Source organism: Ciona intestinalis, unplaced genomic scaffold (genome assembly GCF_000224145.3).
Source record: "Ciona intestinalis unplaced genomic scaffold, KH HT000049.2, whole genome shotgun sequence".
Lineage (NCBI taxonomy): Eukaryota > Metazoa > Chordata > Ascidiacea > Phlebobranchia > Cionidae > Ciona > Ciona intestinalis.
The window spans coordinates 206050-234007 of record NW_004190371.2 but is presented as its reverse complement, the minus strand read 5'-3'; the positions used below and the strand labels follow the sequence as shown (position 1 = coordinate 234007).

Below are 27958 nucleotides of genomic sequence, written 5' to 3'. Positions count from 1 at the left end.
GCAGCTTATTTGCAGGAAGGAGTTAGGTTTAATATCCTTTAATATCGAGTATGACTTAACAATTGTTATGGTTTAGTAATGTTGTTTGTAAATACACAAGCCACCTATGTTACAATAGTCGTGTTATAACTGCACTGTTGAAGTATAGTAAACAAACAAAGTTGCGTGGTAGATACGAATAGACGTCAAGTTTTCATGCTACCTTTCCTTGTGGTTTGGTATGACCGTTTTTCTGGTTATCACGAGTTAAATCAGCTAGCAGTCGTGCAGTGCTTATGGCAATACCGCACTGGCCTTTGCACTCGAGATTACCGGAGCTACTTTTGCGCTGTACTTGCACGAATGTTTCGGCATTACTATTAGCGGCAAAGATCCAAACCGAAGTTGAGTTATTAAAGCGCGGCGTATAAGAATTGCCAGGTGTGGTTATAGTGGTTAGTGTTAAACTTTCTGCATGTAAACCGCGTATTTTCTCGATAGTTAGATAGGTAAGTCAAGTAAGTTCATTTACATTCAATTAAAAAATTCTCAGAAATTTGTACGTTTGTGTTGTATTTTATAAATTGATTGAAATTATACTCCACTGTGACCGATATTTCAGAGAAAATTTATTTCGAACAGTGGAAAATAACAACGAAAAGCGCAGATTCTGACGCAAGCATACGCCTTGTTTACGTCTTAAGTCAGTTGCGAAGGTTTATGTCAAAAAAACAACATTTTTCGAACTTTGGACTTTATTTTAACTTGTCAGAGATTTGACTTAACGAAGCTGTATGGTAGGTTTAACTTTGGACCTAGTTTGTGTAGAAAGTTCGGTTTAAAGTTTGTCACACCCTAAAGTTTAAAGTTTGCATTTAGTATCTTTCTGTATTTGTGAAACGCAGTAGCCGTATGCCTCGTAATTATAAATCGACTCAACGTACATGTTACATCAATAGTGCCCGCCTGTCATCACGTGCTATTCATGTGAAAGCTACGTATCTATCATACTGGTACGACACGAGACGTACTGCATCGAATGGCCGTCATTCGTTCTATTCTAATAGTATCTGCCGACAGATTTTATGTTTACTCGATTTGGTCCCTGGTGTGTTAGCCTGCAGATGTTAAGTTCCGCATATTGCTCATGAAGGTCAGTTAAACTAACTTATTGTGGTTGCTATTGGGATATACGGTGGAAAGCTAGTAGCTTACTGACTAGATTTATGTTTTATCCATTTATGTAATGTCAGTAAAAATGACCGTGTTAGTTGCATTCCTGTTTATTTAAGAATAAAATTAATTTACCGACTGCCCACTGGCCGGCAACTGCCCATCTAGGCTTAGAAACGATTGCGTCATGTTAAGTTACCGTCTCTCACGCCTTTACCGTCATGCCTCGTGCACGCGGTCGGCGCATGACGTTTGTTTTTGCTTTTTTGACAATTTGTTTTCGGCAGCCCGTGGTCTAATTTCAGATAGTGTCAGGACTTAGCATAACGAGAAATTGATTGCGTCATCTCGGTTGTCATTTTCGTGAATCCGTATCTTGGTATACGACAGTCGTGCACAGGCAAACATAAAGCCATATCACGTATTTTTTAAATTGTTAGCAATTTTTTTTTGTTATTACAAAAAGGTCAGGAAACTAAATCTCAATTTAGGACATTCGTCCAGAGACAGACAACGTTTAGCCACGCGTGTCTGGTTAATGGTATTTGTTAAAGTGTTTTGACATTTGTTGTCGCAAAAATGGCAGAAACTGTATTAATTTGCGTCATTTTACTGCTGTCATGAAATGTTATTGTGTTTTAGTGTGAACAGATGATTAAAAAGTACGTTTATAGTTCAGAGAGTGCAAATACGAACAGTTGAAATAATGACAGCATCGGTGATACCCACAGCGCAAAGTTCCAGCACCTTTCCATTCTCGTGGTTGATGTTGAATAAAGCCGGCAAAGAGGGCGAGAACGGGAAATGTTTTCAGTTTGACCGTTCAGCTGCCGCAACAATTCTGTCTCGACTGCGAAGAACTTCAACCAAGAGTGATACAATCGGGAAACCTAAGTCTGTATCGAAACGAACTGACCAACCAACCGACCCTCTTACTAATTACGACGTAACTACCACAAATTCTTCGTCACGCTTGGAATTTGGTTTAGAAAACCAATCGACGAACTGCAATAAACCACAAGACGCACCCGAGGCGTACGCGCCGTTTAACGTTATTGGGGGAACCACCTTAGCACGAGTAAACACCGAGCGTAGTTCTGGCAACAACGAACATGTGGAAACAGATCCGCATGACCCTTGCGCCGGCCTTACGCAACTTATACGTAAAAACAAGAGGCGTAAACGACATACGTGTAATCGCTGTGGCGCAGCGCTTGTTGAAGCTACTCAAAACATACATAATGTATTTACTTATAGTCCCAAACAAGGGGACCTGAAAAAACGCACTCAAAGTTTAAATGAAGAAGTGAATCACACAGTTATATACCAGTGTAGTGGCTGTAGGAAACGCTACACACAATACAGTCAATTAAGGAGAGGGTGGCGTAAATCTCCCAGATCATCCGGTGGTGTTAGGAGATCCATGACTTGGCCACTCCCAATGCAACCTATTGTAGAAGAAGAATATTGGGAAGCTGAATGCTTTGATAATGAGTGCGTGATATGACCATGTGTCCCTATCTACATGCTAATAGTTTTTTAGATAAAATCATTATACCAATAATAATAGTACATTGTTTATGGGGGATCGTTTTGGCTTATTGTTATTGTTGAATCTTTGTTTTAAAGTAATCCCCAAAACTTTAAAACAAGAACACCCGCTGTAGTTAATTCAAAAATGGTATTGTGCATTTAATTAAATCTTCTACTTCACAGAAATGAATCAACACCTGAGCAAAGTGAAAATGCTTCTTCGCCAACTGCTTCGAGTTCAAACCCAAACTTACCCAGTGTTAACAAGAACCCAATGCGTAAGCAAATATCAAGGAAGGGATCTAGCCGTAGTGTTGCAGCTACTATGCCAGAACTGGTTAAGATACTAGGGGGAAACAATGTTATTGAAAAGGTAAGTTGTTTAACACTGGTTTACTTTGTCTGTTGATAAAAGCAAAGTAGTTATAAGTGCCATCATGGCATGGCCAAAGAATAAGAGGTTTAATGCTCGATGCTGCTACTATTATGGAACTGTATGTGTCATTGGTCAAGACACTCAATAGCAATTGCTTCAATCTAGTGGTCCGTTATGTGTTGTCCAAATTGTCAGCCATACATAAAAAAATTCCAAAATAGTATTCACCTTTACCCACAAAGTTGCATTTGAGTTATCCCGTAAGCATGTAGGTGTTTAAAATAGGGTACCGTGTCTTTGTTATAACCTCTGTTGCCCAGGTATCCAAAATAGCGGTATTTATTCCTATTTAATATTGAACTTCACTTAGATTCTCCTTGCAAATAATGAATTCGCGCCTGTAAATTGCATGAGATCATTTCGAAGATGGCCGTATGAATTGTTTAGGAATGAGAAACCTATTCATTTTGTTGCCATGGTTACACCCGAAGATTTAAACGCGAATGCTGAATATATAAAGATGGCTGACAGCTATGTTCATGTTCCTGGTGGTGCAAACAATAATAATTATGCGAATGTGGAACTTATTCTTGACTTGGCTCGAAGAACAGCTGTCCAGGTTGGTCGTTATATCAATTATTTATATCTGTTTATTTTATGGTGGGTGAAATTGTGGGAATATAACACATATTTCAACGTAATAAGGAATAAGAACTTTTTAACAGTCTAGTATTTTAAGTCTTTATTACACACCAGTAAAATGGTCTTGATTTATTGATCTATGACTTTCTATGTTATTACAATATACATGAACTGTATAATTGTGTATTAACAACTTTGATGTTTAATACATAAATTAAAGTAGCCGCATAAATATATGGCACCTTATGTTATATGCTTCAATGTCACGAATAACGGTCAACCTTTTTACAAAAATATATACAAAGAGGCGAAGAGTGCTTGTAGGGTGTAGCTATTGTGAATGGTGTATGACTCACACATGAATGATACCACCCACGCTATTTGTTTGCCCTATAGTAACCTAACATTCTAGGTAGAATTCAACCTAGCATAACACTGTGTCACACACTCTGTGTCTGTGTGACAACACAATAATGAATACATACCTGTGTGAAAGGAAGTGACTTCGCAGCTTTGGTGGTTTCATGCGAATACAAACCTGTAATTTGTAAAAAACCTTCGATATGATCTTGTTCAATTGTGGTGTGAGATTGAGGCTTAGCACTTGATTATACATTCTATTCTTATCCATGCCACAATGTATCTCTACCTAGCTATTATGCTCTTAACACCTGTGTTATTTCGTACTTATATCACTCATGAGTTTGTATAATTAACAGGCCGTATGGGCTGGTTGGGGACATGCCAGTGAAAATCCAAAGTTGCCGGAAATGTTAAGTAAAGCCAACATTGCATTTTTGGGACCGTCTGCTTCCGCTATGTGGGCACTCGGTAAGTTTTGCTTTATAGAAAAGTTTGCAGATTAATATCACATAAAATATAAAAATATCTAATAAATAAAAGCCACTGTTTTTTTCAAAATTACTTGAATAAAAAGTACACTTGTAATATATTTTAAAATTACTTTCTCGTCACAGTTTTCAAATTGTGTGTTATAGATATATTTAATATAATATATATATTATATATACAATTTGAATTTAATATGTAATATATATTTTTATATATGAATTATGTAGTATTTGTTAGAAAAGAATTAATTTAAACGTACATGATAAGCAATTAATGTATAGCCTATATGGTATTTAAAGCCAATGTATTCCATCTAGGTGACAAAATAGCATCTTCGATCGTGGCACAAACAGCTGGTGTTCCTACACTACCATGGAGTGGTTCAGGTTTAACTGTGGATTATACTTCGCAACCTAACCAAGCAAACAATGAACAAGAAGATACCACAGCTACATTTACACCTATTGTTGTCCCTGATGATATTTATATGCAAGGCTGTGTTCAAGGGGTGGAGAATGCTCTGCAGGTATGAACGTATGATGTAAATTGTGTACTTGGTGTTAATGTGTTAACTCCAGCCTGAATTCTAGCCCTCCGGGCCTCAATACATGCTTTACCACAAGACCTTACCCATATAGATTAAAATTTAATACATGATGTTACCAACAATCACATGCCTTAACTATGCATGGAAAATTTCGGATTTGCATTACCACGGGACCTTTCCTCACCCATATAGAATAGAAAGAAATGGAACACAATACAATACAAATGTCACATCTTACATGTGATAAATTTAGAAGTACACAGATTTCTAATTTCACATCTATTGTGTATGATACATGTCATCATAAGTTTGACCAACTCAATTTTATGCCCCACAGCTTTTTACTCTTGTACTATTCGATTACTATGGGTGTAATTTTACTTTATTTTAGCAATGTCACCCCAAATTTTATTAAAAATTAAAAAACATGAAGCCTATTATGATTTGAAGTAACGCCAATACCATTTTCAATGCATCTATAGGCATTAACATTTTATGTTATTACTTTCCTATGATTAACTTTTTGCATGCCATACTGAATGATGTAATATGAAGCATTAACATCACCCATACACCATAGGCAGCACAGAGGATTGGGTATCCTGTGATGATCAAAGCTTCAGAAGGTGGGGGTGGGAAGGGAATAAGGAAGGTCGCAAATGCTGAAGATTTCCCAGCTGCTCTTAGACAAGTTCAATCAGAAGTCCCTGGTTCTCCAATATTCGTTATGAAGCTTGCCACACAGTAATGGCAGCATAATTAGATTAATTAGTTGACATCAGCTGTGAAAATGACATTTTGATTTACGATATTGCCTGTTAGAAGGATTATGGATAATAAAAGTTAATTTACCCAAATGAAAATTAATAACTGTCTAGGTAATATCCTGTTTGGTAGACAGTAGCAACTAATCTTGTCTCTGCTCTGGCAATACTTTTTTGCCCATTGATTTAATTTAATGAAATATAATATTCCATATTATACACCGTCACCTAAAGATTGGTTACCCTATATAGCAGTTAATAATATGGCAAGTTGTTTACTACAGATCTCGCCATCTTGAAGTCCAAGTTCTTGCTGATCAATATGGGAATGCTATTTCATTGTTTGGAAGAGATTGCTCCATTCAAAGAAGACATCAGAAGATCATTGAAGAAGCTCCAACCACTGTTACTAGTGAAGAAGTGTGGACAAGAATGGAAAAGGTGCTAATCAACTGATCGTGAATAGATAATAATATGTATTTAAGTTTTAAATAGAACGTTTGGCAATATTTATTTGGATTTCCAGACATGTAATACACCTGGTAGCAACAGCATATATATATGTATAATTGTGTGTTGTTTTGGAAATATAATTATTTAACTTAGGAAATATATATTTGTATTTTCTGAATAATTATTTTCAAAAATTCTAGTAAAACTGACCTGATAATTATTTGTGCAATGTGTTTGCTATAAATTCCAACTTACAGTGCTTTATCTTTACAGGATGCAGTTGTTCTAGCTAAGATGGTGGGTTATGTAAGTGCAGGAACAGTGGAATATTTGTTCAGTGATGATGGAAGTTATCACTTCCTTGAACTTAACCCAAGACTTCAGGTTAGGATTCATTATTGTTTCTTGTGGATTTTTAGAACTGGTGTTTCAATTAAAGTATTTGTTTTGTATGTCTGACGCTATGATATCTGGTTCGTTGCTTCATGTGCTACCATGGGTTGTACCACATTGGGTGTCGGATAATGTGATAACTCTGGCCTAAACCTTAAGTCCTTTGACGTGCGTGCCACACTCTGACTGTAACACCTCACCCACATAGAATAAAGAGTAATAATTTTAAAATATACTAAACAAGCAATATATCTGCCAAATTCAAATTTAAAAATGAAAATTTATTCTCACTAGGTGGAGCACCCGTGCACAGAGATGGTTGCCGACGTGAACCTTCCTGCCGCCCAACTACAGGTTGCCATGGGGATACCTCTCCATCGTATGAGGGACATCCGTATATTATATGGGGAGGATCCATGGTCCACCAACCCTATTGACTTCACACAGTATGTTGAGTATTATTTATTGATAAAATGAGTATTTGTGGCATATATTGTATCTTGTATGGTTATGTATTGGTTAGTATTAATTGCACATGTGTGTTGTATAGTTTCGTATTAATTAGTGGTAATTGCTTTATTATATCACTTTCATATCGATCATTCTATTAAATGTCTTTTAAATGACCACTTGACAGTGGAGTCTACCCAATCTGCCATGGTTTCCTTCGATAGTAAATATATCAGGTTTTGTAAAGTAACATAACCTGCACCATTACAATTACTTACATACACAGTTAACATTATTCCCACCCAGGCCCCAACATAAACCTGAACCTCATGGTCACGTGATCGCTGCCAGGATCACTAGTGAGAATCCTGATGAAGGATTTAAACCCAGCTCCGGTGAGGTTTCATTAGTTATCTGATTGATGTAGGCATGCATAATTCGTAAACTACATTATATTCTATGTGGGTGAGGTCCTTGTCAAGAACCTAAGATTTAAGCCGGAGTTGGCCCATTACCCAAACACCCAGGGTGTTACCACATACACCATTGTTTATTTAACTTAATTTTCATTGCTTTTATTTTCTTTTCTATCAGTTTATAGCTCGATCATGGTTTATTCAACAGACTACATTATTATGTTCTATGTGGGTGAGGTGACTGAGGTCCTTGTCAAGAACCTAAGATTTATGCCGGAGTTGGCCCATTATCAAACACCTGGGGCGTTTATTGAACTTACTTTTCATTGCTATTATTTTCTTTTCTATTAGTTTATGGTTCGTTCATGGCCTGTTCAACACTTTTTAACTTGGTTTCACATCCACAGGTACCGTGCAGGAATTAAACTTTCGAAGCAATAAGAACGTGTGGGGTTACTTCAGTGTAGCTGCAGCAGGGGGTTTGCATGAATTTGCTGATTCACAATTTGGTCACTGCTTTGCATGGGGAGAGAACAGGGAATATGCAATTTCGTGAGTTTAACTTTCATTTATTTCATTGTTGAAGAAAACTGGCTTAATTTTAAAATCAAGTGTTCACTAGTAATTAATAGTTAGTACTGTGGGGTAATATTAATACGGTTAGCAAATAGCTTTCTATATTTTCTAATCGTGTGTTTAAAAATTAACAATGTTTTGAAGAATTGTGAGGATACAGTTATACAATGATGTGAATATTTTGTTGTTTTACCCAAACCACAGAAACATGGTTATGGCATTAAAAGAACTTTCTATTCGTGGGGACTTCCGCACCACAGTTGAATATCTTGGTAGATTGTTGGAAGACCCTTGTTTTCAACATAACCAGATTGATACAGCATGGTTGGATGCTTTGATTGCTGATAAAGTCAAGGTAAAAAATAAAGAAATCAATTTTTCTTAACCATTTAAGTATGTGATAGTATTTTTTATAGCAATCTAACAGGTAAAATCAAAAATAAGTTTGTACTTATTTGTTTACTTGTGCTAAACATGAACAACTAAGTAAACAGACTTGCACAACATGTTGTGTGTTTAAAAATGACCTGCTGTCAGAGTTCTACCCGATATTTTCCAAACAAACCTGATTTTTGCTGACCCATTACTTTTCTAACCTTTGGATTGATCATGCTGTTTACTTATCCTTTCAAGGCGACTCGAATGAATCTGCCAACGTTTAATGTTATCTGCCCACAAATACTAGGTTGAAGGTTGCCAGACTGGGAATTTGTAAATATTTACCAGACATATTAATGTTTCAATCAGCACATTGTATTGAATAAGTGCGTGGGTGAAGTGATTATGTAAACTAGACTTTATATCCAAACAAACAATATATTGACGACATCTTATTGTTACAGTCTGAACAACCATGCACGACTGTTGGTTTGGTATGTTGTGCTTTGCACATTGCTGATTCAAAATACAAAGCAAGATTTGACTTTTATGTCAACTCACTAGAAAGGTAAATTTAATTAATTTTGTAATATAAAGTGAAACATTTAATTAATGAATGAATTAATGTATTGTATGGTTGGGTAACTATGAAAGGGGCCACACACAACACAATGAAACATGGGTTGTTATGTAACATCAACTTGTGCCTACTAGAATTTTAGAAGATCAAACATATGACCTTGTATAAACTTGTATTTGTATATCAATATTAAACAAACGACACTCATCAACCTTTTAAATTTACCAACAAAATCACATTTGAACATTTCCATTTGTATAAAAAGTTTGATATTTTATGTTTGCCCTTTTAATAAGTAATATGGTAGTAAATTTCAAGGTTGCAAATAACAACATCTTAGTTGCTTCCTGCATTTGAAAACCTGGCCTGAGTTATACTTTTCTTTTCTTTTTCTTTTCTAAAATGTATATGTATTTATATTTTTTGTTTATTAAAAAAAATACTTTTTAATTACTTGGAAGCATGTTTAAATATTTTAATTTCACCATCCATGCAGAGGCCAAGTGCTCACATCTACAAGTCTACACACAAGTGAGACAGTGGAGTTGATAGCACAAGGTGTTAAATATGTACTCAAGGTCACCAAGACATCGGATAATAGTTATTACATACAATGTAATGATTGGAACATGGAAGTTGATGTATATAGGTGAGTCAGAATACACATACGTCACAAGTTTTAGTATTATTCAGTATGTCACATGGTTTTATATGGGAATAATGATTAAGTATGTATATGGGAATAACCATTAAGTATATATATATGGTTTTATTTGAGAATAATCAATAATTAATTACATTATTACCTTACATAAGTACAATATGTTCCTGTATTGCTATTCTGTATGGGTGAGGTAAATGCCAGACCGTTGATTTGGGCCAAAGCTGGCCTATTTCCCAAACTCCCAAGCTACTTTTATATCTAAGTATGAATTAATAAATGTAACTTATTCCTATCGCAAGTAGGCAACAACAGTGCCCGCTTACGAGTTACCATGTGTGTAACTTATGTAGCATCAAACAGAGAAACATTTTCTATACCTTTGTATTTAGTGCCTTACCAGATATATAAATATAAATGGTAATATTTAACTCATTCTATCTGCTGTATTAATAATTAATTAAGCATTATATATATTTATTAATTAATATTTCTTCTATTTCTTATCCAGTTTAAGTGATGGAGGATTGCTTCTGTCATTGGATGGTATAAGTCGCACTACATACATGAAAGAAGAAGTTGACAGGTATTAATATATGTGCTGTGTGGTAACATTTAAACATGGTGTAGACTGCAGTGTGTGTAATAGCGGCAGTTAAACCGGTTTAACCTGCTGAAACCAAACACACACCATCGTATGCACACATTAGTGTGACGGAAATAACACAGGATATTTGGTTGACAAATACGTCATTACGGTGACTGGTTTACAAATCATTATTGGTTGTGAGCAAAACAACTAAAGGCAAATGTAATGTATTTTTACATATGAAAAAATTGAAATAAAGCTTAGTAATGATACTAATACCCCATACGGCTTATTACCACTACCACAAGTGAACCAGCTTACCGGTGGGGCAGCCATAAAACACTCTAATCTATATGGGGAGGTCCTACATAACATGACATGCCATAGGACTTGATTTAGGCCAGAGTTTACCAAACATTGTATATGCACATTCTATCCTATATGGGTGAGGTCCTACATGATACACCTATGTAACCTAAGATTTAGACCAAAGTTGGCCCATTACACAACACCAAGCCAAGCCTGTACACCCCCTACCATATTTATAACTTCATATAATTTTACTTTAGGTACCGTGTAACAATCAACAACCAAACCTCGGTGTTTGAGAAAGAGAACGACCCTTCCATACTGCGAGGCCCATCAGCTGGCAAGTTGATCAACTTTATAGTTGAAGATGGGGCTCATGTGTTTGCTGGGCAAACTTATGCTGAGATAGAAGTTATGAAGATGGTTATGTCACTTACTGCACCTGAGAGTGGGAACATACATTATGTGAAGCGGGCAGGAGCGGTACTTGAACCTGGATCCATCATAGCAAGGTGATGTCTTGTCATTTATATTAGAATGAATGTATTTTAAAAATACTTGTATTAAGAAAAAAAATTAAATTAGAAATTATGTTTTTTAGCAAATCTTTTGATATTGCGCTGCTGTTTCTGCAAATAATGTACATATATTTATTTAAAACTAATCCTCTGGCATAAAAATTAACAAATATTGTTAATTTGACCAATGTTTCATCTACCTTGCAGCTCAACAGGGTTTTAAAATAACTTTTTACATTTTCTGAAAAGGAATTCTTGTATATTTGTAAAGCTTAATTGATTAAAGAATGTAATACATTATTACATCATCATTGAATATAAATTTAAATACATTTCCACAGACTAACTCCTGATGATCCTTCATGCGTACGTCGAGCTGAATTATTCCAAGGTCAACTTCTCAACTTACAAGGTACTGAGGAACTTCCAAGTAAAGAGAAATCGCACAAGGTTAGTTACAAGAAATCGATGCCCAAATTTTCTATGAAATCTTTGTTTATTTTATAAACACTCATGTAGTTTGGAACATTGAATTTTGAAGATTTTATTCCAACTTTATAAAAAGAGCCTTTACACTCAGTGGCACAGCCAGAAAAATATCAGAGGTGTTTTAGCAAAAAGGTGTTTTTTTAAACAAACTCCTCTTTCGCCTAAACTCCCAGTTTTATGTTTCAATTATTTTTGTGTTTTTTTAAGGAGGGTTATGAAACCACCTGGCTACACCACTGCTTATACTATTTCTACATTTCTACCCAATATTTGAAATATTCTCATCAAATTATCTTTTGTCATCACCAGATTTACGAGGTAGCACACAAAAGACTTTCCTGCATTATGAAAGGTCTTTGTCATCCGCATGAAATATTTATGGAAAAGATGCACGAAGCAGTCCGGATGTTGATGAGTGCACTTAAAGATCCATCTCTGCCATTATTGGAGCTACAGGTTTGTTTAACTTATTTATCCTTGCGTCGCAGCGAAACAGTGGTTAAAACACCATATATAGAACACTAATCATTTGCAACATAAAAGTGGGATCATTTGTAAAACAGTGATTATTTATCCTTATTTTCATCATATTCATAAAATCTTTTAATTTGTATCTAAAAATTAAAACATTATTCCAGGAGGTGATGACCAACATATCAGGTCGATTACCGGCCAAAGTTGAGAAAAGTATTCGTCGTGAGATGGCAAGTTATGCGTCCAATATCACCTCTATGATGTCACAATTCCCTGGTTCCCGTATTCGACGCACAGTTGACGCATTCGCTGCAACCCTCACAAATAAATCGGACCAAGATGTTTTCTTTGTGAACACCCAGCCCATATTACAAGTAGTAAACAAGTAAGTTAAAATAACTGGGGCCGTAACATATATATGATTGTAATTTGTAATGCATGTTGTATTTGTAAACAACAACTTTAGAAAAAAAGTTCTAGTAATTAAGTAAGTTTTAGTACAATACTAAATTTATATAAAATAAGTTTAAGCAATTAAGGTTGTAGTGAAATAAAACCATTGAATCTAACTCATGAAGTTTTTTTTGTAATTGAATATCAGAAATTATTTTTTACAAACTTTTCAGATATCGCAACGGAATTCGAGGTCACATGAAAAACGTTGTTCTCGGACTTGTACTTGATTATCACCGGGTGGAGCTAGAGTTCCAACATGGTTCGTTCGACAAAAGTGTGGTCGCAATACGAGACAAGAGGAAAGATAATGTCCGAGCTGTAGTGGAAGACATTTTATCGCATGCAAATGTGGGGAACAAAAACTCACTCATCATTGAACTTATTGTAAGTTGAAGTTGTACCTTTAATTTGTATATTAAGATTTAATGGACCCTGTCTAGCATATATTGTTGTTTAGTAGGAAAATCGAAATATTTGAGTTGGGTTATAATGGTGGTGCAAAGAATATTTGTTCCAACCCAGAATGGTACCTTGACCTTACCTTATGGATTGTCTAAATTGTCAGCCATACTTTACAAACTAAAAAGTTCAAAAAAATCCAAAAATTATTACCTGCAAAGTTAAATACAAGGGAACTCGTAAGCAGGCATGAAATGTATGATGTTATAACAATTGTCAAAGCCCTACCATGCAAGGCTAACTACATTCTAATCATCCACACTTCATTTCCCAGGGTTGTGTTTCTGGACGAGACCATTCACTACCACCAGATGTGGCGACAGTTCTGGAACAACTAGCATTGTTGAGCAAACAAGAGAATTCAAAAGTTGCTTTGAAAGCTCGCCAAGTGTTAATTGCAGCCCATCAACCCCCATATGAATTAAGACATAACCAGGTGAACTAAACTAATACTTATGAAGGTTTACCGAGCTAAAAGAATGAATGTTTGTTCTCTTCAAACAACAGCACATCCCAAACTTCAGTAAACCACATAACCAATTAACTATTGCTGACAGCTGTACCGACTAAACGATAAAAAGTTATTAGATTACTAGGTGCACGCTGCAAGGCTAGTTTGGCGGAATATGATTTAGTCAAACGCAGCAGCATGCTACACCATTGAATGTTGTGACATATATACAGCTTGTTATGCACCTTAGGTACATTGAGTTGTCACTTATTTTATACAGTGACCTATTTAATGATTGGAGTGACCTTATATAACCTATTGACCCACATATATTATCAATTCAAACAAAAGTAAATTTGTGTATACAAAGTAGCAAAACAAGTAAAATCTGAGTAAACCTTAAATGATGCCAGGACAACAAACATGAAGCTAAGATTAAATTTCCGACTTTCCAGTGCTATACATTTTATTAAACATCATAAGGGTAATCAATGGCACTTTGATTGTGCTTTATCAATCAGAATGTGTCTTTAGGACATGTGTTTTTTTGCACTTAATTATTAGACAAATTAAATTTCTATACACCTGATCAGCAGTTCTCAACCTTTTTAGGTTCATAGTACATTTGATCTACTGTATCTGTTTTTGCTGCACACCACATTTATTAAAGCTCCTATTTTTGCAATCCAAAAAATACATGTCAAAAATTCTCATAATTTATTTCTACTTACGAAAAGTTGTGTGACACACCTAGCAGTTTGAGAGTCAATGGTCTAGCCAACTTACAATTTCCCCACTTTTTCAGCTTGAGTCAATATTTCTGTCATCCATTGGTTCTTATGGAACTGAGTTTTGTCCGGAGCATTTAAAGAAGTTGATTTTATCGGAAACCACGATATTTGATGTTTTACCCGATTTCTTCTACCATGCCAACCCTGTGGTTAGGATGGCTGCTTTTGAGGTGAGAATTCTATGTTTATCTATGTATGTGAAATACAAACTTTTACCTTTGGACATTTACAAAGACTTCTATGTGAGACTTCTATGTTTATCAATGTAAAGTACAATGCTTTGTAATATAGGTAAATAATAATAAAATAATAACTTTTATTTGTCGCTTAAACCATGCTTTCTGCCTGGCATCAGAAGCTTGTGTATTTAAATTAATGTTTTGTTTTGATATTTTGTTATCTACAAAGCAACTGTTCATTTTAGTAAACTTGTCTTGCCATTACAGGTGCTTTAAAAATGACAAATACACTATATCATAAATAGGGTAGGCCTATGTGGTATACTTATATCAGGCATTAGGTGTATATCAGATTTTCACTAGATTTGTTTATTATTTAGGAGTGTGCATAATGCAACCATACTATATTAACAGGTATATGTACGAAGATCATACATTGCATACGAGTTAAACAGTGTCCAACACCATGAGATTGGGGAGGGAAATTGTATTCTCGAGTTCCAGTTTATGCTACCAACCACACATCCTAATCGGTGAGTAACAAACGCTTGACACATAATTGTGGTGGCTTTTTTCTAACATGCAGGTGTATTCAGTGTGTGCATAATTCTGCGGGTACATGTATAGTTTTGTAAGGAATGCTGCATACATGCATTTGTATTAATGATATTTGCTTGTATTAATAATACCTTTCGCATATACCTGAACATACAACGCTGCTTAGTAGTATATTGATATCAATTTTTAAAAAACTTAAATTTATTAGTTAGTTTATGCCAAGCTAAATTAATACAAGCTTTAATGAAGAGAACCACTAAGGCTGATAGAGTTGAAATAGATAGTTGTATTATAAGTATGAGAGCTATCTTCTGGTGTTTGTTTTGTGATCTTTATATTATCGTATTTTTATTGATCCTTTAAAAAGACCACAAGACAAATACCAAACAAAGATCTTTTTCACGCTTATATTCATACGCCATTCGGCAACACCATACATAGATAGTTGTGTGAATGTAAGTTTTTAAAGGTTTCCGCAAAACCCATCATGTGCCATCTTATCAAAGGAGGAGAAATCCATGGAAAGGTTAAATTAGAATAAAGCATGATGTTTGCTGTGCTGGTGGTACATGATTAATGTTGCAATGCAAATCAAATAATTGCAATTAATTCTTAGTCCAGTAGCTTAGTAAAATTCTTAACAGCAATTAATTTATTGATTGGGTGAAATAATTAAATTATTGACTTTTTTTGACTATGTGATGTGACAAGCACATATTTGCTTAACAGCTTCTTGTGTTTTAATAATTTGGTGATGGTGTTCTGTAACAACAGTTTTTAATACATCTTTGTACAATGTATTATAAAATTATTATAAACTATTTTTATTTAAATGATTCACTTTCAATGGCTACAACAGCTTAACATTTTATGTATAGCCTAATCATTGGGTACTTTTTAACCCTTGGCCCACAATTCTAACAGTGTTTATTACTTTCATTCTTATTTTGAAAGTAAAATCATTTTGATTCTAACCTTAAAAAAGTGTATGAAATGTAGTTTGCCGAATTGTGTCGTTAATGCTGTTAATTTACGACGGTCAAACTATATGCGGAATGTTGGGTACTTTTTGAAACTGGGTGACATGAGACATTATATATGTTTTAACATAGTTTTATATGTGTTTATATAAACAAGCATACCTGTAATATATTACATTCACCACATTATTCAAGATTTCCTATGCTTGTTAACTTTTGAGTGCAACTGTATTTTAATAAGATCACCCCAACTTTACTAAAAAATAAAAAACATTACCCCTATAGATTAAACTCAATCAGTTAAATAGTATTTATCAATCATATAACCCTTCACACAGCTTACACCAGCGTGAATACCAGATCCCAAGCACTTCCTCACTACCTAAAGTAGCAAGTGTGGGCGAGGGATTGAATGCAATGGACCCAAGCACTTTACCTCCATGCCAGAGGATGGGAATCATGGCAGCTTTCAGTAACTTTGATGCATTTAAACTGTGAGTACTTGGTGGAACATTTATATCAAGATAAATCGCTTTATTTAAACAGCTTATATATAAATCTTATTGTGGTCCATGAGTAAAGTAATAACATACACTTACAAAACATGACATACATTTTTGTTCCTTAAAAGGTAATTAAGATCATACCATTTAAATCAGCAGCAAAACGGCAGTCGTTTAAAACATTATTGAATATAAATAACCAACTACCCCCCCCCCCGCAGACACTTCTCATCCATCATGAAATGCTTCCACAACGCGAGCCCTCCTGATTCGCCCATCTTCTTCGATCGTTCAAACTCGACCACGGCCATGATGTCATCATGCGTGGGAAGCTTTGGATCCTCAGCCAGCCTCGTTACTTCGGTGAGCTCAAAAGATGAGGACTCCACATCCTTATGCAGTGTCAGTGATGAACCCATTCATATATTAAACGTTGCAATCTCCACCAGCCATAGAACGGATGATGACATGCTAAATAATCAATTCCATGAATTCGTGAAAGAACATAAGGTGAGATATTAAATAGTTATTACTAGCTGGTAAAATGTTGAGAAATTTTAAAATATAAGCTGTTATAAGGATAATATTTAAATTTAGATCGCGGATAATAGGTAGAGGATATTAGTGGATACTATCTGGTAAAATATTGGGTACATATATATATAAGAACAGTTTTAAGGTTAATTCTATATATATATTAAAGCTGTTTAAACTTAAAAATGAAGGAGCTGCTTTAAGAGTAACATTCAAAATAACAATAACACTACTAATAACATTTTTAATGCTTTAAACCTATATGCTTATAAACCTGCACAGATTTTTTTACCACGTCAAGTCTTCTGTTCATTAAGTGCAACTTGTATTAATATATCACTGTTAGTTTGTTTAGTTTAAATACATTATTATGATAATGTTAATACTTTAGGTTGAATTGTTTGAAACTGGATTACGAAGAATTACGTTCCTTGTTCATGAGAGGAAAGAAGTTCCAAAGTATTTCACATACCGTGCGCGTGATTATGTAAGTAACAACCTCAGCAATGTATTTGTTTTATTTCTTATGGGCTTGCCCATTACCAGTATTTAATAATTTTTTCGTTCCATTGGGATTTTATTACAAACATATTAACAACCCATATATATATATGACACAGTTGTCTTTATATTTGAATTTTCCGGTTTAAAACAATGCTTAAACTCAATGGTCACTAATGGGTTGTAGCACCATGGTTGTCAAGATAATGGGCCTCCTCCGACCTAAATCTCAGGGTTCTGGGGTAGTGGTTCAACTCTGGCCTAAATCTAAGACGCTGTATGTCTTCACTCACATAGAAAACTTATGATCTCAAACCTTTATTTTCCTTCTCTTCAGTTTGATGAGGATCGTATTTATCGTCACTTGGAGCCAGCTCTTGCGTTCCAGCTTGAGTTGAACCGGATGCGCAACTTCCATTTGAAAGCGATCCCCACCAACAACCATCGTCTCCATCTTTATCTCGGATCAGCTAAGGTGGAGGAGGGAGCCGAAGTCATGGATCATCGATTCTTCGTCCGAGCGATTATCCGGCATTCCGATCTCGTTACAAAGGTCATTATGATGTCAGATTTAACATATTATTGTATTTATTTTTTAAAAACGATAGCGAAGATAATATTATTCAAATAACAAAAAAAGTTAAGTTCATAAAATTAATTCAAGTGCTTTAAAAATTTTATATTGAACATATATGTATATTCTTTTTTATTTGTTATAAATAATAAGGCATGAATAGTCTATATAAATTATAATTTTATCTATATACAACATAACACTGTAGCGAATAAGGGACTGTTGTCTATAACTTTATTAATGCTCCACTCTTGATAAATAGGTGCAGATATATTGTCGATAACATAAATAAACGATAGCCAAATTCCAAGAACATCTAAAGAAGAGCCAAGTCAGCCAGATTCATGGTTTATTTTATATATAGGAAGCATCATTTGAATTCTTACACAACGAGGCTGAGAGATTATTACTTGAAGCCATGGATGAATTAGAAGTTGCTTTCTCAGCTTCAGAGAATACAAGGATAGATTGTAATCATATCTTCATGAACTTTGTCCCGTGAGTTTAAACTTTGTGATAATTTTGAATTACCTACAGTTATGTGATATATTTGAATTACCTACAATTTTGAGGTATTCTTAAACCAGCTACATTTCTGCAATTGTCTTGCATTATTCTATTAATCAAGTTGTTCAACAAACCAGTTCAATTAACTGCAAAACATTGCTATACTCTATATTACACATCTATATATTCTGTCTTTATTTGAAATATTTTTCCATCTTCACTACCAAAATTGAAGAGATAAATAAAGTTAATATTATTATATCAATATATACGGAAAACCATATTATTAATTAATCCACGTATGTGTCGCACAGGAATGTAATGATTGACCCTGTGCGTGTTGAGGAATCTATAAGGTCGATGGTTCTTCGATATGGGAGTCGATTATGGAAGTTAAGAGTTCTTCAAGCTGAAATTAAAGTCAATATCAGGTTAATTAAGCTCCATTATTATATATCAGTGTTTTAGATTGTGTTACATAGTATTAAACCCAATTGGTTAAAGTTAAACTGTTAACTATACATTATCTGTCATGTTGCTAATTGTTTCATGGACAGATGTTCTTTGTTAGTTTTATTGCAATCACTGTTAGAATATATTCGTAACGTAGGATTGTCGTATTTATTCTTAGATCTTGTTATCTATTGTTTCCATGTTTGTATGATGTTGCCATGTTCTAAAATATTTCTTATTTGTAAAATGTTTTTATGTTATTATAACATTTCCGTTTTTTTTTATAATATTTCCATGTTTGCATGATTCTTTTATGTTTGTATAATATTTCTATGTTTTTATAATGTTTCTATGTTTCTATCACCACAGATTAAAGGACGATGGCGAACCTCAACCTTTCCGAATCTTCCTAACAAAAGAGTCAGGTTATTACCTCGATATCAGCCTTTATAAGGAAGTCACCAACCCTGTCACTGGACAAGTATGTTGTGTTATATCATCTTTATAAAATCTACAATTAGTTTGAATTGTAGGTTGGGTTCAGATGGTTCATGTTTTTTTCTTTTTTTCTTTTTTTTTCAGTAAAAAACAAAGAAATTTACGAAACAGGAATTTTCAATGCCAAGAGCAAGTGATCCTTAAAAAATCTAATAAAAACACATGTTTACCTACAGCTAACACAATTATTATTATGGCAAGCCTAACAAATTGTATAAATTTACATCACTGTAATATGCATGATGATAAAACCAGATGATTTGACCACCCCATCTGTTTATTATAATATGATGACAGCAGTATAAGTATATCTTTCCCCCAGACAATGTTCCAAGCATACAACATCAACAAGCCTGGCCCTCTACACTCCATGCTTACAAGCACACCGTATGTGACCAAGGATTTACTGCAAGCCAAGAGGTTCAAGGCACAAGAGATGGGGACGACTTATGTTTATGATTTCCCGGAGATGATAAGACAAGCATTGAAAGATATGTGGACGACACTTGAAAGTGAAGATCCTGATGTAAAATCTCCAGAGAACCCAGTATGTTGTTGTTGTTTCTTTCATGAAGTTTCATAAAAGTGATAGTGTGTATACAATATTCCCATTATACTACAACAGTCGGTCAGATCCCATTTTTAAGACGTGTGTTCTATGGCTTCAAGCCCTTAAGTTACTAATATATTGCATTGAATGTAACTTGCCTTATCCTGTGGTTGTAAAAACGACAGTCGTTATAACACAGGTGTTCTGTTTCATACACATTGTTCCAGCTTATGAGTTACCACTAACGACTAACCTCTACTTTCAAAAGTTGAAAGATATAAAAAAAACTTGTATTAATAATAATATATTCCATTAAAAGGTATCAGCTGATGAACTTGTATTAGATGGTCAAGGACAACTTGTGAACATTAACAGACAACCTGGTGAAAATGAGGTGAATTTAATTATAAACCTGTTTTACCTGTTCGTTATTTCATGCACATATTAATAAAACATCATATTCTTGTGTGCTGATATTTTTCCTGCACAATATTTGTTTCATTTTATCTATCCAATTTTTTTTTGTAAAATTAATATATTAGAGGAAAATGTTCACACTGGATAATCAAAATGTTGTTTACATGCTAATTCATGGGATGTGGCTCAGTGGTTAAGCGAATGCATTGTAAAGGAGTTCAAAATGCTTAACAGTTATACTGATATTCAGGTATGTCTTTGAGAAAGACTAGTCTTAGTGGAAATTGCTTCAACCCAGTAGTGACCAATAAATTGTAGCACCTTGGGTGTCAGAGTAATGGGCCAACTCTGGCATAAATCACAAATCCCATGGCGTGCCACACTGTAGGACCTCACCACGCCCACATAGAATACCCATTACATACCAATAAATTATCCTCATGTTAATAGATTGGTATGGTGTCATGGAGATTAACATTGTACACCCCTGAGTATAAAGATGGTAGACAAGTTATCTGCATTGCTAATGACATCACTTGTAATATTGGTTCGTTTGGACCGGAGGAAGATCTTCTTTATCAACGAGCATCGGAACTTGCAAGGATGGAGGTAGTGTGTTGTATGTTGTGTTTTGTTGTGTGCTGGTGTCAGCAGTAGGTAATGGAGGGGTGAGAAGGGCAGTTCCCCACCCTAATAAAAACAAATTTATGTTTTTTACACTCTTTACATCTACATCTGTGGCCAAGATAACAACAAAAAGGGTTTGGACCTAGATAGTGGTATCCATACCATTTTTGTATAAACTGTCCAACCCTAATGAAGCCTGATAATAGGCGAACAAAACATTGAATTGTTTATGCCCTCGGAGCTAATAATCCTATGATGTACATTTTATTATCGCAATATTCTTCAATTAGGGAATCCCACGTATCTACCTGTCAGCGAACAGTGGAGCAAGGATCGGGTTGGCTGAGGAGGTTCGTCATCTCTTCCGTGTTGCATGGAATGATCCCGAGGATGAACAGAAGGGAGTCAAGTATCTTTATCTTACTCCTCATGATTATAAAAAGGTTGGGGATATGTGAAATATAAATGTAAAATTATTCGTGAAAATAACTGTAAAATCAAATGACTTATGATAAATGCATCTATAGTTGCGTTTAAATCACTTATAAATAGTTTGTTATATATCATTGTTAATACTCAAATTTTCACCTACGAAGTTGCACACGTGGTAACTCGAAAATGAACATGACGTGTATGAAACAGAACAGCGGTTCATCTAGTATAAAAACATGGTGGATTTCAAACATTTTTTCAGCAACACTTCATGAGAAAATGTTTATATATCTGTGTGTATTAATTACAACAACCTAATGTTTCCAGTTAAGTGCGAGTAACTCAGTGATTGCGCAACACATAGAAGAGGGCGGAGAATCTAGGTATAAGGTGTGTGATGTCATCGGGAAAGATGAAGCGCTTGGATCTCGATGTCTCCGATGGAGCGGAACCATTGCTGGGGAAACATCACGTGCATATGATGAGGTAGGTTTCATATGATCATGAATATGATCAGGACAGAGTCCATCTATATCAAAATACGTATGACTTTTAAACGTGGTGTGGAAATGTATTTTACTTGCCGATTTTTAACGATTGTATGAATGGCACACAAAAATATTTGTCTTGGCCTCGAGATCTCATATATTCTACAGACTCGCCAACAGTTATTATATTATACAGTAACATGAGTATTGGCTCAATATGTAAAAGCCAGATGTAAATCCCCTTAAGCTGTTTAGTAGTTTAGTTTACATGAGAATACAGATAATGTAAAAGGCACTGCACTCTGTGTTTTGCAGTTTCTTTTTTAATGTTTTTTTAGTTACGCTGCAATAATTGCTAATAAGTTATGTTTAAAAATGGAAATTAAATTGTATCCCCCTAAATGCAACAATAACCAATACACAGATTGTCACAATATCCCTGGTCACATGTAGAGCAGTTGGTATTGGAGCTTACTTGGTAAGGTTGGGTCAACGTGTTATACAAGTAGATAACTCATACATCATACTTACTGGTCATCAAGCATTAAACAAGGTACTGTGTGTGTTTGTAATGCAATGTTTTTTATGGCATTACTCACTTAATTACAAATATTAAAGCAATATACCTAACTCCTGTGTATAAGGGTTTATACAGTGTGATTTCTAAAACCTTTATGATCATAACATACTGTTAATCTTATTTGCAGAATAGCATTTTTAAGAACACATTTTACATTTCGTAAAAACTTACTTAATTTTAATTTTGACCCATTTTGTAATAAGCGTAAAATAGTGCAGTTGCAACGTGGTTGTTATTCATTATATTATATATTTTTTTATAAACTTTAAAATTTTTACATAACTGTTGGGGTTATTGTGGGGTGATGGGCAAACTCAGTTTGAATTCTTTGACCTCCCTCATATGTAGAATAACATGTAATATACCCAACACAGGTGCTGGGACGGGAGGTTTATAACTCCAACAACCAGCTTGGTGGTATACAGATCATGCATAACAATGGTGTAAGCCATGCAACAGTATCATGGGATTATGAAGGGATGGTGGTGATGTTGAAGTGGTTGTCTTATATACCTTCAACACGAAACTCACCACTTCCTATCATCGTGCCTAAGGATCCAATCGACCGCGAAATCTCGTTTAAACCGACCAGAACCAGTTATGATCCAAGATGGATGCTCGCTGGTTGTAACGATGCAGGTAAGTTTTTATTGATGCTGGAAAAAGTTTTTTCCATCTAAAACATACTTAAAACATAATTATGAGAAGTTATATATAATACTTGGAATTGTTATTAAAATTACTAATTTTTATTTTAAGCTGATAGAAAAGAACATGTTTTTTTTTAACTGAAACATACCTTTTATAAATTAAATATATTACATTCAATGTTGTTAAAATTACAAATGAAGCTTATATTTAAGTTCCTAGTATATATGAGTGAGGTCTTTGCATGGGACTTAAAATTTGGGCCACAGTTACCTTATTACCCTGACACCCGGTATCCTTGGATTACAATGCAAGCATTTAACCAATGAGTCGGACTTCAGTAAAGTATATAGTTAAACTCAATTTGAAACCGATTACAGACACTGACACTTGGCGAAGTGGATTCTTTGATCGAGGTTCATTCGATGAAATACTTTCCGGTTGGGCAAACACGGTGATCGTTGGTCGCGCTCGACTGGGTGGGGTACCGGTGGGCGTGGTTGCCGTGGAAACTGAGGTCAATAGCCGTCGATGTACCGGCTGATCCCGCTGATATTGAAAGTGAGGAGAAGACACTACATAGAGCAGGACAGGTGAGAATGTTATTGGGTTGTTGTGTGCTTATAATTGTATGCCTATAAAAAATTATTTAATAATATAAGCCTATTTTGGTTTTTTGGAGAAAGGGGGGGGGGAAAAAAGGTAAGTAAAACTTAAATTCGCACATGGAACCAGGAAGCACAAGTTGTGTTTTATTAAAATATCATAACACACACCAAATGGAATTGTCAACTTTAAATTTCCACTTTTAAATTTGACATGGAATCATAATTTGAAACAAGTTGTATTAAGTACAATTAAAACTATTGTGTAACCAGTATTTACCAGAAATAATGCTTATATTCACACTTACCATCATACATCACATACAGGTATGGTATCCTGACTCAGCTTTCAAAACAGCGCAAGCAATTCTTGACTTTGATCGTGAGGGGCTTCCTCTTATTATGTTTGCAAACTGGAGAGGATTTTCTGGTGGAATGAAAGGTGTGTTGGATAATACGTTGAATATATATAATGTACATTAGTTATACATGATCACTTGTATGGTATTGTATAATGGCATTATTCAATAGAATGTTTTACCACAACACTGCCTTTTGTCTAATTCAAATGTGGCAAATCTAATAACCATAAGCTACTGAGTTCAAGGCTTAATTCTGCTACTATTGCCCTTAGCTTGAGCAAAGCACTTAATGTAAAACAGATAAAAAATCCATCCTCAAAGTTACATACAAGGTAACTCATAACTAGGCATGAGGTGTATGAAACAGAACACCCATATCATAACGACTGACTATATGTATTAACAGGCTCAATAAAACCCCCTTTAATTTCCAGATATGTATGATGAAGTATTGAAGTTTGGTTCCTACATAGTTGATGCGTTACGTAAATATCATCAACCAGTGATCGTTTATATTCCACCTTATGCTGAGTTAAGGGGCGGGGCGTGGGTGGTGGTCGATCCAACTATTAATTCTACGTAAGTAATATAAAAACACTCATTCACCTCAGGTTTTCGTTTTGTTTAAATATTGTTCATTTTGATAGGCATAATGTGGATAAAAAGAAATCTTATATTTTAAAGTTATAATTTAGGAAATCAATGCAAATTTGCTAATGTGGTGTATACATAAAATCATGTACTTTGCCTAAATTTTGTGCAAAAAATTATCATATGCCAAACATATGTACATATTGGTATATATTATGGATGTTATTATAATCACAAATTGTTAAACTTTCTATTTCTAACCAGCCACATGGAGTTATATGCTGATGCTGAGGCCAGAGGTGGTGTACTGGAACCTGAAGCTACTGTGGAAATTAAATATCGACGAAAAGAAATTATCAAAACAATGAAAAGATGTGATCGACAGTTTGCTGCTTTATCTCAGGAGCTTGGTTGGTTTATTATTATGATAATTTGCAGTTTTTGTTTTATAGGAATTACAAATTTATATCATTTTTTGCTTATTCAAAAATAAGTTTTTTTTAAGGATATTTGAGAATAAATGTTTTAGGTGTATTTCTTTTGTAATTTAGAAAGATTTATTTTGTATCTGAGAATTAATATTTCAGTTGTTTGCATAATTGTTTACTCCTGACTTAATGGAGTTTGAAAAAACAATGGTTTTATGTTCTCAATATTATTTGTAGGAGATAATTTTTTGGGGTAAAAAATTCTCCAAAATTATTTTTTTCAAGAATGCATACCCATGTGTTGATATTATTAATAATACAAAGATTGCGTTAATAGTTTATTCATTCGGCAGAAAACCGATCACTAACCGTGAAGGAAAAGAAAGAAATTGAAGCAAAACTAAAAGAGCGAGAATTATACCTTGAACCAGTGTACCACCAGGTGGCAGTAAAGTTTGCTGACTTACACGACACACCTGGCGGAATGTTGGCCAAGGGATGTATTTCGGTGGGTGATGGTTCATTGTTTTGTGTCTGTGTGTTTAATATGTTGTATTGCCGTCTGTATCAAATGAAACACATTTGGGTCAAACAATTGCCATTCTATTTTGGGTTTTTGTATCCTTTACTTTTAGTTTATTGTTTGTTTTTTTATTTTTGCGGAGATTGTTTTTCAACACTGCAGTTAACACCGCTTTAAATTAACATTTGTTGTTTTTTTTATATATTATTTCATAGTGTGGCACTTCAATTACCAACAGGCAGCTTTGACATTCACCTCACTTCCCAACATCCAACCTATCTTCGCCAACTATTTTTTATCTGAAAGAAAATTTACCAATAAATGAGCAAAATGGAAAGAAGCTTTACCGAACTTCTGCAAATTTATATTTGTCTCTTTTTTCTAATTTTACAGTCATTTTAAAAGAGCTTTAACCCAATATTGAATGTAAATTGATCCTTTTTATACACAGGGTATCCTCGAATGGAAGACCTCACGTACTTACTTATACTGGAAGTTAAGACGACTTATTCTACAAGATGATGTTAAAAGTCGATGCCACGGCGCGAATCGTGATCTTACTAATGCTCAGATAGATGTGATGTTACGCAGATGGTTTGTGGAGGATCAAGGAACTGTAAAAGTAAGTTTAATTTCAATGTTTGATGGCAAACAGTATAACTTTTTATTCTATATTGGTGAGGTTCTATAGCAGAGCTTATCTGTTTAATAGAAAATGCAGACCGATGTGAAGCAGCTAGAATTTTTTTATTTATTGTAAGACTAGGGGGTGTTTTGTTTAGGTATAACTATTGTGTTTACTGTTTATGTAAGTTTATAATGTCGGTGTAATGACTAATATTATGCCCCTATTCATAATATTATGTTCTTACTTCCTATTCATAATGTTGTAACACCACAGGCACATCTATGGGATGACAACAAAGCAGTTGTAGCTTGGTTGTCGGAACAATTATCTTCATCTAAGGGGAGAAGTGAAGGAAGTTCATTGTTGGAGGAAAATATTAAACTTCTTCAACGAGACTCAGTTTCCCACCAGGTGGTTTATTACGGCATTTTTTTGTTATTGTTGTTAAGTTAGTTATCACGAAAGAATATTTGACCTTTTTGTCGCTTCGGTCACAAAGATCAAACATTTTTACAAAATCAATTACGGCAAGCAAAGGTAGCACGACAGTGGTTGTAAACTGCTAATGAATAAAACAAACGTACAGAACTTATTTACAATAACAAAACAACAGTTGTTATAACATGCTCATGGATAAAACAAATTGCGAACTTTTTCATAAACAACCAGACATTTATATTTGATGATTAATGTCAGTATTATATGTTTTTACATTTTTTCCACCTCCAGATTCGAATCTTGTCACAAAACAGTCCAGAAGTTGCAATGCACTCCGTGGTACAACTTGCCCACCAGATGTCACCAGAGCAGCGACAGGAAGTTATAAAAGTCTTAGAATCGCTGGAGAGTTAATACTATGCATACGTGGCAGATGCCTAAATACAATGGGTTTGGTACGAAGCAAGTTTTCTAATTACTTTTTGATTTTCTCGTTTCGAACTATTTCCTATCAATTACACATGACCGAACATGGGTCATGTGACTTACCCACTGTGATGTCAGAAGTGGCATACAGCTGCGATGACGACATTAATTCTTGTGCACTAAATTTCAAGTGCGCTTTAAATAACTAAGCCTTTTAATAATATGCAAGTTGTTAGCAATCTCATCAAAATAAAAGTTCGTATTAGTCACTTACCACGTAACTATCTAATTAAATGTGTTACACTTATTCTAATTTTATTTTGTTGTGTAAGAATAAAACTATCAAATCATGATTAGTTTTTTTTGCAGTAACAGCTTGCATGGTAACCAGAGTATAAGACTCAAGATCTTAATACCAGTTTAGAGTTTCTAGTTTTAAAATACTGATCAATAGTTTTTACACCAAGCTTTGATTGAACCTTCTCTGTTCTACATAATTGGGTTTCTGTAGTGTGTTGTCCTATGGTACATGACATTTAGGCCAAAGTTGTGGGTGCTGCCGACATTGAAAAAAAAAGATGTCTTGCTTTCTGTTCGATTACCAAAAAGTTGCAGGTGT

At 34.6% G+C, this 27958-nt stretch overlaps 1 protein-coding gene across 1 annotated transcript; it reads left to right on the top strand.

Annotated features, from left to right (window-relative positions):
• Positions 1 to 1201: 1201 nt before the first annotated feature.
• Positions 1202 to 27692, top strand: LOC100184805 (acetyl-CoA carboxylase-like). The gene is given in 47 exon segments (XM_004226973.4): positions 1202 to 2646; positions 2869 to 3058; positions 3432 to 3680; positions 4423 to 4534; positions 4873 to 5081; positions 5683 to 5846; positions 6151 to 6307; positions 6593 to 6703; positions 7007 to 7158; positions 7469 to 7557; positions 7986 to 8130; positions 8359 to 8509; positions 8997 to 9100; positions 9609 to 9761; positions 10285 to 10359; positions 10932 to 11183; positions 11531 to 11639; positions 11988 to 12134; positions 12317 to 12537; positions 12779 to 12992; positions 13342 to 13503; positions 14324 to 14479; positions 14903 to 15021; positions 15516 to 15572; positions 16365 to 16520; positions 16751 to 17039; positions 17455 to 17550; positions 17902 to 18117; positions 18503 to 18636; positions 18960 to 19076; positions 19468 to 19579; positions 19919 to 20143; positions 20466 to 20540; positions 21014 to 21172; positions 21481 to 21633; positions 21950 to 22108; positions 22535 to 22663; positions 23065 to 23329; positions 23719 to 23852; positions 23854 to 23931; positions 24271 to 24385; positions 24740 to 24884; positions 25161 to 25306; positions 25678 to 25832; positions 26299 to 26469; positions 26749 to 26886; positions 27205 to 27692. Coding segments are annotated over 47 exon segments (7776 nt in total). The 5' UTR covers positions 1202 to 1858; the 3' UTR covers positions 27328 to 27692.
• The last annotated feature ends 266 nt before the right edge of the window (positions 27693 to 27958 follow it).